The sequence below is a fragment of the Nothoprocta perdicaria genome, unplaced genomic scaffold (genome assembly GCF_003342845.1).
Source record: "Nothoprocta perdicaria isolate Ctin4 unplaced genomic scaffold, notPer1 scaffold_118, whole genome shotgun sequence".
Classification (NCBI taxonomy): Eukaryota; Metazoa; Chordata; class Aves; order Tinamiformes; family Tinamidae; genus Nothoprocta; species Nothoprocta perdicaria.
This window is the reverse complement of record NW_020454294.1, coordinates 872605-885694: the sequence shown is the minus strand read 5'-3', so window position 1 is coordinate 885694 and position 13090 is coordinate 872605. Positions and strand designations below refer to the sequence as shown.

Genomic DNA, 13090 nt, shown 5'->3' with positions numbered 1-13090 from the left:
GCTAGGAAATTGCTCAATATGTAAAGAAATAACTGGATGTCATTGGGGCTCTGGCTCATAGACTTAAGTGGGGAACTAGGTGCCCTAAGACTTGCTCCTACACTGACACAGCTCTATGAACTGCTTTGGACAGTGCTTAAATATCATGGCTGCATCAGGAGACTCAGAGTGAGTCTTGGAAGTGAAATAAATCACTACAATTACACCAATTTCAAAAGTTGAGATCTGCATAGAAAAATCTGCACTTATCTTTAGGATATCCTAGCATATCCTAATGTATGTGCTCTTTTGTGATATAGATCAAATACAGATGCATATATATTTTGGTGTTTTTGTTTGTTTTTTCGTGGTAGTGCTGGGCAGTGTTTTTTCATTGTTCTTCTATCACTGCTTTCAGAAATTTAGTCATATTTACTCTGCTTTCACCACATTAGAGCAGCTGAGGCAATATCCAGATTCTAATGAGAAAATGGAATCAAGTATCATGTCTGGTATTTTCTACTAAGCTATAGACCTCTGAAGACCTTAGGACAGTGAGAGAAACAACAGGTATAGGGACTTTGGGGAACTTCAAGCCACCTTTACCTCAGTAAAACTTCTTCGCAATTCTAAATTACATAGTGCTTTGCAAAATAGATCTATTCTGTGAAATGATTTCTTTTGTTCACATATCAGTCCTACATTAGAGCTCTTAAAACCTAGACACTTACTCTGCTGTACTGAAAACTTCTTTCTCCAGAAACATTTGAAGCTTCTCTTCATATTTCAGCCTCAGAATTTGATTGTGCACTCTGAAGACGCGATTTATTTTTACTCCTGAGAAACCATATGATCTGAAGTCCCAGAAACAATATCGTGATTCAATTAGATCACAACAGCAACTAAACCTGTGTGCAGATGAGAGCACTAAGTTTATATTCTGGTTTTACAAAGCAAAATATATTTGCAGTATACACACACACATATATATACACATAAATAATTATATATAGCAAGCAAAATATATTTGCAAGAATATTGCAAAGCAATCTACAATTTTTGATTTACTCTTCAGAAGAAAGAATGACAAGCTATACCTGCTTTATTTTGCTGTAAGTTTGTTCTCTCAGCTGTAGACAGATATTTCATTCCATTCAAATATTGCATGTGAAATAAAGCACCAAACATCAATATTTAATTACATGGATTCACCATGTTTCTTTTCTCTATTTGCACTAAAACACCCAAGGACTGATTGTGTGCTGGAGAACTGATAGTTTTGAAGACATTCCTGTGCTCATTAGTCTGGACTTACTAACCTGAAAAGCTGTTGTATTTAAAATCTTTTTAAATCCTTCTTCATTATGCACATGAGTAGTTCCCCAAAATTCACTACTATTATATATAAAGTGAACACAATTTGTGAGAACCCACAAAGGTTTCTGTGGTCAAACTTGAGAAAGGAGGAGAGGTCTTCTGGCCAGCCCAGAATCCAGGCGCAGAAACTTGCCATTCTTTTCTACCACCTACTCCCTTTCATATATAAGTCAAATAACTTAATAAATCCATGCTCTCTTTTTCTGCCACTGAACAGGAAACTAATGAACTCCTTTCTTTCCAATTGACACTGCAAGATTCCTTAAAATTTATGAGGTAGTTGACCATCTTTGAAATAGAAACAAATTCTACAAATGCATCAGGCTCCCCTCCTTTTTCAACTTGTAGAAGGTTCACTTGGAAGATAGGCAAAGTAATTTTTTTTTAACTACAATTAATAAAAATATTGCTCTTTATTGAAAAGATCCCATGCTAGGATTACTGATGCAAACACATTTGCTCTGGCTTTCACCCTTACAAGGATCATTTATTAATTTCTCCTTGCCAAAACAAAGAAGATCCTTAGCTTGAGAAAATGGCATTAAAAGTTGAATGCTATTTAAAAACAATCTCAAATGGAACCTGTAAACACGAAATTACCTGCAGCCCTAATAAGCATCCCCGACCATAAAAAAGGGCATAGCTGAGGTGGACAAGCTTGGGGTACTCGAGCAGAAAATAGTCCTTGAAATACTGCCAACCTAAATTTCAATCTCCTCTCAAAAGAGTGTCAAGGTTGTTCATACAAAGATTAGGTAAGCAATTTCTAATGCTTCCTTACAACCAGCAAAGCTGTCCAGGAACTTAGAATAATCACTATTGCTATTATTGAAAGCTATTGGGTAGCTTGGTTATCTTGCTTTTATTATTCCTTTTATTTTTAAATCAAGGGCTTCAGAAATGGGCAATGAAGAATAAAGGCAACAAATAATGAGTCTTTGTAGACTCAAACCCTCAGCCTAGCACATAGCCTGGAGAAGGAGAGAGGAGAGTGCGTTTCCCTTCTCACCAGCTCCCTGTAAATGGAATCTAAATGGAGCACTGATGCTTCAGAACACTCCAGATCCCTGTAATAAATTTGCTTTGTTAAAAATGGTTGACTTSGGTTGAAGAAACAGAAGAAACAGGGTTTATGTTGCAGTATCTCAAAAAGCTTACCAGGGATTATTTGATAAACCTTCTTCAAAGCGAATGTTTCCCACTGTTTCCAATTCCATCAACAAAAATTGTACTACCAAGTTAAAACTTTTCTTTTTTTTCTGAACTTCCTTCTCATAATATTTTTCAATTCTGCAAAAGAAATGAGAAGTTTTTTTCCTGGAACAACATAACAACAGGACATGAATTCATTTTCCTTTTTTTTTTTTTTTTTTTAAATGAGTATAGATACAGGAAAAATGACAGAACTATTTATTTTTAAAAAATTTGAAAGTGATGGATTGTACAGATTATAATTGTGGACAGTAAGATTTTGTTCTGATCCATCACAGCAATTTTCATCAACTTCAGTCCCAACATTGTGCTGCAGTCATTAACTGAAGAGAATTACCCCTTGGAGCAAGAGAACTTAGTAGTTTGCTATTTAAGCGTGARTCTAAATTGCAGCACTAATGAAACCCTGCTGAACTTGGGAGCAGTATGAGCCACCAGACTGACCCAAGYACCAAGTGAAGGCCACAAATTTCACAGAGCTTCAGACCTGTGCTGACATTGAACACTAGGTCTATGGCACCACTGATATCACCCACATGCCCCATGGGCTTATGCTGCAGATAATCCTTGGGCCAGGCATTGCCTTTAGGCTGTATTTCACTTATGAAGTTCTAAACCATAATTAAGAATAGAAAACTACAAAAATGTAATCTCTGTAATGTTTAAAGGCCCAGAAAACTTTCCAAGCACTTGTCTAAAAAAAAACACATTTATTCCCAATATTTTGTTCCATCTTTTTCCTATTTACTGAGATCCCGAGCAACAAATTTTGTAATGACAACGTCTTCCTGCTAGCAACCGGACCAAATCCAATAATGTAGATCACATACGAATTCCCACTTCAATGACCTTTGTAGTACTCACAGTTTGAACTTCATCTAAAACAAATGTGAGACAAATGTGAGTCTCCTAACTACCAGCTACCATTACACTCAATTATTAATGTTCAAAGACATCAGATTATTATTCTTACACAATTCACTAAACATACTCATCCAGTTTTCCGTTCCAGAATGTTATTCTTTCCTTCAGGGCATTTATTTTTTGTAAGAATACTTTTTCAAGATTGGACTTTTTAGCCTCCTTATTTGCATCATCACTGTCATGAACTGAAGTTTCAGTTTCCACCTTCTTACTCTTTAGATATTTATTACTTGATGTTTGGCCCAAWGTTTGCAGTTCAGCCAGTTCACGTTCCAGCTGACAAAAAGAACCAGGATTCAGAGGAAAGAGGTTAACTTAAAGTACAGCATGAAAATTACCTTATTTATGTTCTCCCATAAGAGAAGATTTTAGCTAAGTAAAAAAGGTTAAAATCCTTTCTGTGTTCTTTGCTAAGAGGTGAACTTCAGGATTAATCCAGCCACCGTGTGGCTGAGAGTTAAAACAGAATAAACCACCTCTCGTGCATTTTTAATAACAAGCAGGGAATTCACTCCTGAAATTAGGCTTCTATAAAACACATATTAAAAAAAGCAACTTATCTCACTCTGCCTACACACCCCAATGTGAATAGTATTCCAAATATTCACATACATACCAACTATGAGCACTTCTCCTGTCAAAACTATAACGTCACTGAAGCACATGTCTACATAGGCAGGCAAGCCTGATCTATGGTAAAAACCTCGACAAAGAAAGGACAATAAAGGCCCAAATAATACCCTGACCTAGCAAGAGACCAGGGTCTGTTGACTCTTCATCAAAATATTTGACTCTTGAACAAAATACTTGAAGGGACTGATTTATGTCATCAGCAATATATTTTCCAGTTATTGTTCCATATAAAAGGAGTTAACCCAGAGTGCGTTAACGATTTCTTGGAATGTTTAAAAAATACTGTACAGAAAATCTGTGCTATCAACCTTTTACTTTTTAAAATTTTTGTGGTTTCCCTGATGCAGCCACAATCTGACTCCATTATGCTGTTTATACTGTTCTGAGAAAAAAGGTTAACTCATCAAAAATGAGTAACTTGGGGCCTAAGTGATAAAGTGATCTAAGTGATAAAGATCTTTTGAACCTCCTGAAATTTTCTATATGAACACAGACTTTTCAGAAGTTCTCCTTGTATCAAACAGAACAAGCAATATTCATAATCTGGGAACTCATCATGGAAATTCAAGGCATATCTGAGCTGGACAAATAAAGTAGCAACTTGAAATTCATTTTACCACACTAGATGAGTACCCTACCCAGTTTGCTAGATCTCTAAGCTTTTCATCGTGGGGCCATTCCATTTAAAAGCCCAATGGTCAAATCATTCACCAGAAGTGTGACGGATCAGAGAGATTCAAATAATTATGAACATGGCAGAACTGAGACTGGAAATCCATCTCTTGAAATACATTAAATGTTCTAGACACTTTACCTCTGGCTTTTCTGAAGAAAAGCTATCTTTCCACTAGAAACTGTTTATAAACTCATTTATTACAAGCATTGCTAAAAACTGATATGTTTCATAAAACATTTTACTAAAGGTAAGTTTTACCAAGCTTTCTCACAAAGAGAATTTTCAGTTATCAAAATTCTTTCATACAGCTAAAATGAGTAAAAGCTGCTCAGTGTTACTGAACCTGAAAGTGAAATAATTTAAGGATCTAAAAAGATTTTTACTTTTTTAAAAAGTAATATTTTAATTCATATCAATGAGTCAGGTTGTAAATATTATGGGCTAAATTAAACATCTACTCTAGACAAAATTTGACTGAAGCTATTAAAAGAATGTAACCATCCAAGAATTTACCCCAAAGTTACCAGTATTTTTGTTCCAAGTGATACATTTTTTGACATCCAAAGCTACTTAAACTTACGTGTTTTATGTTGCAGCTGAACAATTTTATCTTACTTTCTGGCAAATTCTGCAGCTTGCTTTTGTTCTCTTTCAGCTTTCGAAGTCTGCCACCAAGCTGCCTATAAATGCTTTTTACATGCATGTTATAGTACATTTTTTTTTTCATAACAGTGGTCTTTGAAAATGAAAAATGGGAAATTATTCATCAGTTATGAACATGATACAACCATTCATAGATCCTATTTCTGAAGAAGACAGCAAATCACAGCCTTATTGTTACATATATTCCATTAACATTTTTAGAGACAATTTCAGATACAGCACGTTTCATTTTGACTGTACTTGAACACCAGTCATTGGACAGGGCCTTGTTATAAGTTAGTAACAAACTAAAAACACTCACTTTTGTCATCCATTGTATGAACACTGTAACTAAGAAGCTTATGCTGTGATTCAAACGGAATCACTCCACATGCTTCAGTTAGCTCTGGTCTACATCCAAACACTTCAATCACATCACTCAGAAAATGAACTCTGGWTAAATCAAGAATTATACTTCTCATTTGAGAACAGTTGCTGTTGTGAATGTTCCTCTTATGTGTCTCAATTTTTGCTCCCAAGAACTCCTTTTTCTGAAATAAGGCAAACTAACTTGCATCTTTCTGCACTCATACAGGTGCATACTTATTTCTATATATTAATATGCAGAAGTAGTGTGCACTACTACAATAAATTTGAAATACTCAAAAAACATGGACTACAACTCCTGAAGTTGCAAGATTCCAAAATAATATATAAGGAGTTTTCTAAGTCCTCAAATTTTTGGTTATTGATTAATAGTAATAAGTGTGGTAATAAGAATATAATAATAATCATTAACAATAATAATAATAATAATGGTTATTGCTTAAACATATTTTTTTTTTTAACTCAGATTTTCGCACCATCACCCTCACCATCAAAAATTTGATGATCCTTGATAAATTTCAAATTTTGACAACATAACACAGCACTAAACAATAACACCAGGCACCCATCTTGGCTGAAAGTCATGTAGAGGAGCTCGTTATTAGTAATGATTTCATTTGTACCTCTAGTGCACCTACAAAGTAAAATCTGAACTTACTTCTGCCAAAATTTTGATTTCCCTTTGAGACACACAATATGTATCAAGCCTTTGAAGCTGAGGTATATGATAGAGCACGTGGATAGCATAATTATGAAGAAGACAAACAGGGTTGGGCCCATACTGAGGATCATTTAGGCCCAAATCTTTTAAATTAGACAGTCTTGACAAATTAGTGAGTTCCTGAAAAAATAAAAAAATAAAAAAACCCTGTAACATCATGCCATTACTCTTTATTAAAAACACTAGCTGAAGTACTATGACTAACTTAGATTTTAATTATACATGTCTATACTGAATGAAGAATTATCATGAAAAAGAGAGGAAAGAAAGTATTTAAGATACAACAGTATTTGTGAATATGACCTTGTGAAACTTTGGATATCTTTTAATACTCACCTAAAGCTTTAGAGATTTTTTTTGTGGTTGCAGAATTTTTTTGAGAAAACTAAAAATTTTCAGGAAAAGAAAGTGAAGGATATTTGGAAAAGGAAGGTCAGTCTGTGAAGAAATAACTCTAGAATTTCTAAAGTGATGAAACCTGAAAATCAGGCTAGATCTTTCTCATGCCTGAAATAAAGATGTCAGACCACTGACACCAAAAATTTTAAAATGCTCCACAAGGAAAGCCTAGTTTTAGAACACTTTCACAAACACCTGGAAAAATAGAGGGGTGCATGTCTGAAGTGCAAAAGAGCCAGGTAAATATCATTATGGCTAAGTTAACATTCTCAAATCCAAGGACAAGCTCACTAATCATTTGTATAACGCYTGCCATGAAACCTGGAACTTGATTGTATTTATGTTCTCAAACTCAAGATGTTGCTTCTGTTAACTTATTTTTTTCCCCAAAAATATGTTCCTCCATGTTCAAGACTTAAAACTTGACCACCTCGAGTGGAAAGCATATGAGTTGTAAATGCACAGTGGGTATTTTCTACCAAAATCTCTAATATCATAAGGAAAAATCAATTCTTTTCCTTGTACCAATCAAAAACTTCAAAATTAAATGTGAAGTCTGAACGTACCTTGAAGGAAGATAGTTTATTTGCAGAGAGGTTTAATATTTCAATTTGTACATTGAAGTCCAAACAACTTCCTAAAGTTAAACACCAAATAAACAACAATTAACAAAAATTATTTGCATTATTCATTTGGATAGCTGCATTTTCATCCTGTGGATTAGTTTTAACCACATAATTTCCCTCCTCACCTCAAAAAACATACCTCATTAACAGAAACAATTATGTCAAACACGATATACAATTTTACATTTATTTACATTCATTAAAGAGTAGGAATAGTGTGTATATATATACACCACCTTTTATTTATTATAGATTATCTATTACACGTTTAGAGACGCAGGAAGGATTTACATTCCCATTAAAAACAAGCAAGCATGATTTAAACTTAATCTAAAAGCTCTGTATACTAAAGGCAGTGAACAAGAAAAAGAGATATGCGTCATATTCACATTTCCCACCCATACCTGTGTTCTGCCTCCTTTGACATGGCTCCAGCAGTAACAAAGAGTTTGTATAAACTATGGTCAGTCCGATGGACTTTTGACAGCAGCGTTGGGATGGTCAAGACAAAGGAATTGGACATGATTCTTAACCATGCAAGCTGCTATGGGTTTTTTTATTGGAATGAAACATCAAATCATGTACATGTATCCTTGGTAGCAATGAGAATGCTCATGTTAGAAATGCCAGCCTGACATCACCTACCTATTTTTTCTATTAAGTTTCCAGCGAGGTTGACCTCTCGTAAATTCTGCAGAGTATGTAAGCCCTGTGAATGTTTTAAACAATACAGTTTTAATCTAATACAGCACTGCAAATGCTGAAGAGCCTGTAGGCTAAAAGGCAGATCATTCAAATGTAAAAACAGACTTGACTGGAGTCTAAATAATGTTAGCCTCTGTTTTAAACTATAGCTTTCTTTTGACATGAAAAGGGAAAATATGTATGGCCCAATGAGAAAGCCTTTGTAAATGATACTGCAATGAAAATAAACATAGTTCCCTGGCTCCTTGTTTCATAGCTGTGTGTGAGGAACCTCATAGATCATGCTCCATATCACGAGTACTCATTAGCTTTTGACTGCAGCCCGTGTATTGGCTTGGAGATATCATCATGGCAGTTAAATCACCCATGTCAGTCACTTCTCTCCATGGGGTCACTGAAGTCCTTTGCAGTGGGATGCCACTAGTATTTGTTGTGTCCTCTCTAATAAAAGAAAATAATTTGGAAACACTGGCTCTTTGCCAGTTGTAATTTTAGGTCTCTCTTTTCTTTCTTTCCCTTTGTGTCCAGCTTCAATTTCTCCTTCCTCTTCTTCATGGCCTTCAAGGTTTGGGAAGATTTGCTCCCATTCATCCTTAGCAGCATCTCCTGCTCTTACTACTTTTATCTTGGTAATGTATCTTTTCATGACTCTCCTAAGGGAAGAGCTTAAGGGAATAGCACTTCTRTGACCCTGTTTGGGCAGTAAAAATGAAGTATTTCAGGCACTAAATGGTCTCTACATGCTAAAGGGCTGACCAGAATTCTCTCTTGTTCTGGACTAGTGTCCACTTATAAGGTTAGCACAGAAAGTATTAACTTTTGGGTAGGGAGCAAGGACACCAAATATTCATATGACAGAATGAAGAAAAGTTGAGATAAAACTTCCTCTGAATATGAGTTTATTTCTCCACACTGAAGAGCAGACAAAAATCTAGAGAGTTAAAAGAAAACAATCCAAAGAATATTCTTATCATCATGGATCACAGGGGTCTTAAAAATGACTTAAATAACACAGGATGCACAAAAAACTTTTATTTCCAAATAGTGTTTCAGACTTAATTCTTATGTATTGATATTTAAAATTGTTTCTCTTGTTCAGTAACTGTAAAAATAAGTCCCAGTTATTAGATATATGTAGGTACTATTTCATTAATATAATAGACATTATACATATTGGAAGATATAATAGACATTATACATATTGGAAGGATATAAATCATAATTTACCACAGACTCACTTTTATATTCTTGATCAGATTATTATTCAACCAGAGGACATTCAGCTTTGATAGGGTTTCCAGATTTTCAATTTGGGAAATTTCATTGCAATAAAGGTAAAGCTTTTCCAAATGCACACATTTTTGTAGCCCATGTATTTTCTGCAATAGAAGAAGTATTAATTTGCAGCACCAAACAACAAAACTTCACTCCTTTTGTCTATATGTCATTAACTTGCACAGAAAATAGTAAGGCAACTCCAAATAATTTGAGACCATACCCACAGAGCAGAATTCTACTGATTTAGAAACCTTTTCAATTAAAAAATTGAAGCTATAGAAAGCAAAGAAAAGCTATAGAAGTTACAATGCTTCCTAATAAATTGTGTGTTGTAAGGGCAGTGTTATTTTCACTGAAATATCTTCATCGTAATCACCTTCCTGAAAAAGGTTTTGATGCAATTACTGTAGTTTTTAAAAAAAATTTCTCTAATAGAAGAAAGAAAAAAAAAAACATGATAGATTCCAAAATACARAACCTGTAATGTTTAACTGAGGTAATTTGATCCATGCTTGTAATGAGATCACTGGATACTTTAGTAAAGAGGTACCAAATCCTGACTCCCTTAAAGAGCACCTTCTTCTTTGAACAGATGAGGAACTGCTCATGAAGGAATATGATAATCTTTGTAAAGGTATAAATTTATCCAAAGATGGCTAGGAATAGTTAACCCTTAACTTACTATTATCTAACCAGAGTTAACTAGAAATAGTTAACTTACCACTAAACAGCATTCAGCAATCCACAGCTCTCTGAGGAACAGGCAGTGCTCCAGATCTGAAATCTCCGGAATCCTTTGCCCAAGAAGAGTGAGTTTAGTCAAATTTGGGAAATATTTCATTCCTACTATTTTGGGATAACCCGAGAAAAACATCTCCAGTGCCGTTATTTTCAGTCCTTCTTGATCAACTTTCTCGTAAGATAATCCATTACATGCACACTGGAAATGAAAGGCAACTCTTATTCATTTTATGTCCCTATTGTGAAATACACATTATGAAGCAGAATGTTGAAGGGTTGTTAGAGTCAATTCCTTATAAGCAACTGTGTCTTTTAAAAACTGCTCTAAGACATATTTGCAATTTTGGCTATATTGAATAAATGGTTAAGAAGTTTTCTTCTGCTCACAAAAAAAAAAAAAAAAAAGCGTAAGTAAATAGACTTTCAATTCAAAACAAAATAATTTTTGCAGGCTAACATTAATGAAAACTAAAACCACCACAAATGTATAACTTTCTCAGTAAACTAGTATATGTTTTTGTATATGTTCATCCATGTATGTGTAGGAACGGGAATAGATGGTGTTTTCTATCACTCTTGTAGCTYTTCACTTCTGAAGTGATTCTATTAAATCAATATAATAATGTTGCATGATATTGCATGATATGCATGAATTGCATGATAGATTTCTGTCGTCTGAAATGAGGGCTGAAAAAACAAATGCATATAAAGAAAATTATCAATGGACACCTAAGTTGAGATGACTTACTCTGGAGTTGGACAGCATTTCAAAACTCCACACCATAATAGRTAAAATTCTTATTGTCTTAGTTAGCTACCCAATTCTGCTCACAACTATCTCATGTAAATCAATGACTGAGTCAAAATTATATGAACTACTTTGATCAAATTTATATTAAAAGACCAAAAAAAATGTTTTTGTTCCTATACATGAATATTCTGCAAGGTAGGCCACCAAAAAAAGGAGACAAMAGATAAATAGTACCTTAAAAATCCTCCTTGAGTAACTCCTAGTGTGTCTCTACAGTTCTGAAACCTTTAGACCATCGTGAACATCATTAATGCATGCTCAACATCACAGTCAAGATATTCTAAAATAATGTTCTAGCTAAGGCATACACATATTTATAGAACTATTAAAAATAGAGAAAATTAAAAGCGTACACAAATGATAATCTTACCAGCTCCTTAATTATTTCCTCAAGGTTTTGATTTTGGTTATCACTTTGCGTCATCTCTTGCCTTCTCCTCAGTGATTATTCATTTCTTAGTATTTTCTTGTGAAAATGACAGTATAATTATCAGCTATGTATCCACCTTCATAAGTGACACAACTTTCAAGCAGTTTGAAAGGAAGTTAAACCCCTCACAGGCTTTGTTCCAAATTCTGTATTTCCCATTGAATCAAGGGTGTGGTTACAATGGAAGTTAATTATTTTTCTAATTAATATTTTTAGATTCTGACAGTATAGSAAGTAGTACTATAGGATAAGGTATTTGCAGCACACCTCCATATAGAAAGATGACGAATTGCACCCAATTATACAGGTATTGGGCTCAGTAAGCTGCATTTGCACAGAAGCACTGTATAAATGAAAAAAACATTTATAATTTGCCAAAAATAATCCGATTCACATGTAGGAAAATACATTGAAATGATCTGTATGGAATTAAAAGTGTAATGCCCTAAGATTTCAAACACAGAGCAGCTGTGATTAATCTCACATTACCAACCTATCTGTGCGATTGAGGCAGCTTCTTTCCCATGARGGCATTTACACCTTAGGTGAAGCACAGTCCACACAAAGCAACCCCCAAAGAGCATTTTAGTCACTCCAAATGCACCACCGCATCGCTGTGGCCGTTGAAGCCCTGCCACCGTATTAAATGAGCGCTTCTGGCCTCTAGCCAGTAATTTAGGGTAGGGGAAAAAAAAATATTTTATCCAGTCACAGCAGCTGAGGGCAGGACACGATATTAGGGGCAGTTATGGGCGGACATGGGGGTCGTTAACGGGGGCGACCCCGCTGCGCGAGCCGCGTACCTGGCGCCTAGGCCCGTTACCTAAGCACCGCCGGCTGCGCCCGTCTCCTAGGCGACCGTCTCGCCCCCTCCCACGGACAGACCAATCAGAGGCGAGAACACAACACGGGGGCGGGGCCGTGGAAATGGCGGTTACCTCAGCGAGGGGCGGTGAAAGGCAGGGGCAACGCTATTTCCGCGCATGCGCAGAGCGCGATCTCCTCCTCGCGCATGCGCAGCGGGAAGGGGCACCGCCGGCGCACCCGCGCAACGCCTGTGGCTCCTCCCTCCCCCCCCCCCCCCCCCCTTGGGGTGTTTCACCCCCTGGGGCCGCTTCGTTCAAACTCACGAGGGTCCCTCTTAAAGTCGCCGTTTTAGGTTTATTACCCATTTCCACTTGGAGGGGGGGGGGGGGAAATATTGCTCCAGCAGCTTTTGTAGCTCTCAGAAGGCTGATAAGCCTTTTGGTGGCCCTTCACTTGCAGTGTTACTTCATGTCGCCAGATGTCCCTCCGGTTCCATGTAAAGCAGGCGGCTGCCGTCCATTTCTGCACTGTAAAAAACGTGCCTGCCAGGTCTTGTTTTCCCTTGTCTACAGGTGCGACACTTCACTTACAGGGAAAAAAAAAACGTTAAAAGTCTGAAAATACGGCAAATCTAGGGCATTAAATTTGCCCTCCCAAATTAACATCGCTCCTAAGAGATAAACAGTGGAACAACTTTAAAAAAGAAATGCAATGAAAACTGCAGCTTTCTAATTCAAGGGAA

The 13090-nt window shown here is 36.0% G+C and overlaps 1 protein-coding gene across 1 annotated transcript in view; it reads right to left on the bottom strand.

Annotated features, from left to right (window-relative positions):
- Positions 1-12256, bottom strand: part of LRRC9 (leucine rich repeat containing 9) — a 45219-nt gene extending 32963 nt beyond the window's left edge. Inside the window, exons 1-11 of the mRNA XM_026053746.1 lie at positions 12035-12256; positions 11482-11577; positions 10281-10499; positions 9520-9660; positions 8222-8285; positions 7517-7587; positions 6489-6671; positions 5382-5537; positions 3560-3768; positions 2515-2646; positions 711-887 (exon numbers count right to left, since the gene is read on the bottom strand). Coding sequence (XP_025909531.1) covers positions 711-887; positions 2515-2646; positions 3560-3768; positions 5382-5537; positions 6489-6671; positions 7517-7587; positions 8222-8285; positions 9520-9660; positions 10281-10499; positions 11482-11535 — 1406 coding nt within the window. The 5' untranslated portion in view covers positions 11536-11577; positions 12035-12256. The remainder of the gene's footprint in view (positions 1-710; positions 888-2514; positions 2647-3559; positions 3769-5381; positions 5538-6488; positions 6672-7516; positions 7588-8221; positions 8286-9519; positions 9661-10280; positions 10500-11481; positions 11578-12034) is intronic.
- Positions 12257-13090: the final 834 nt, after the last annotated feature.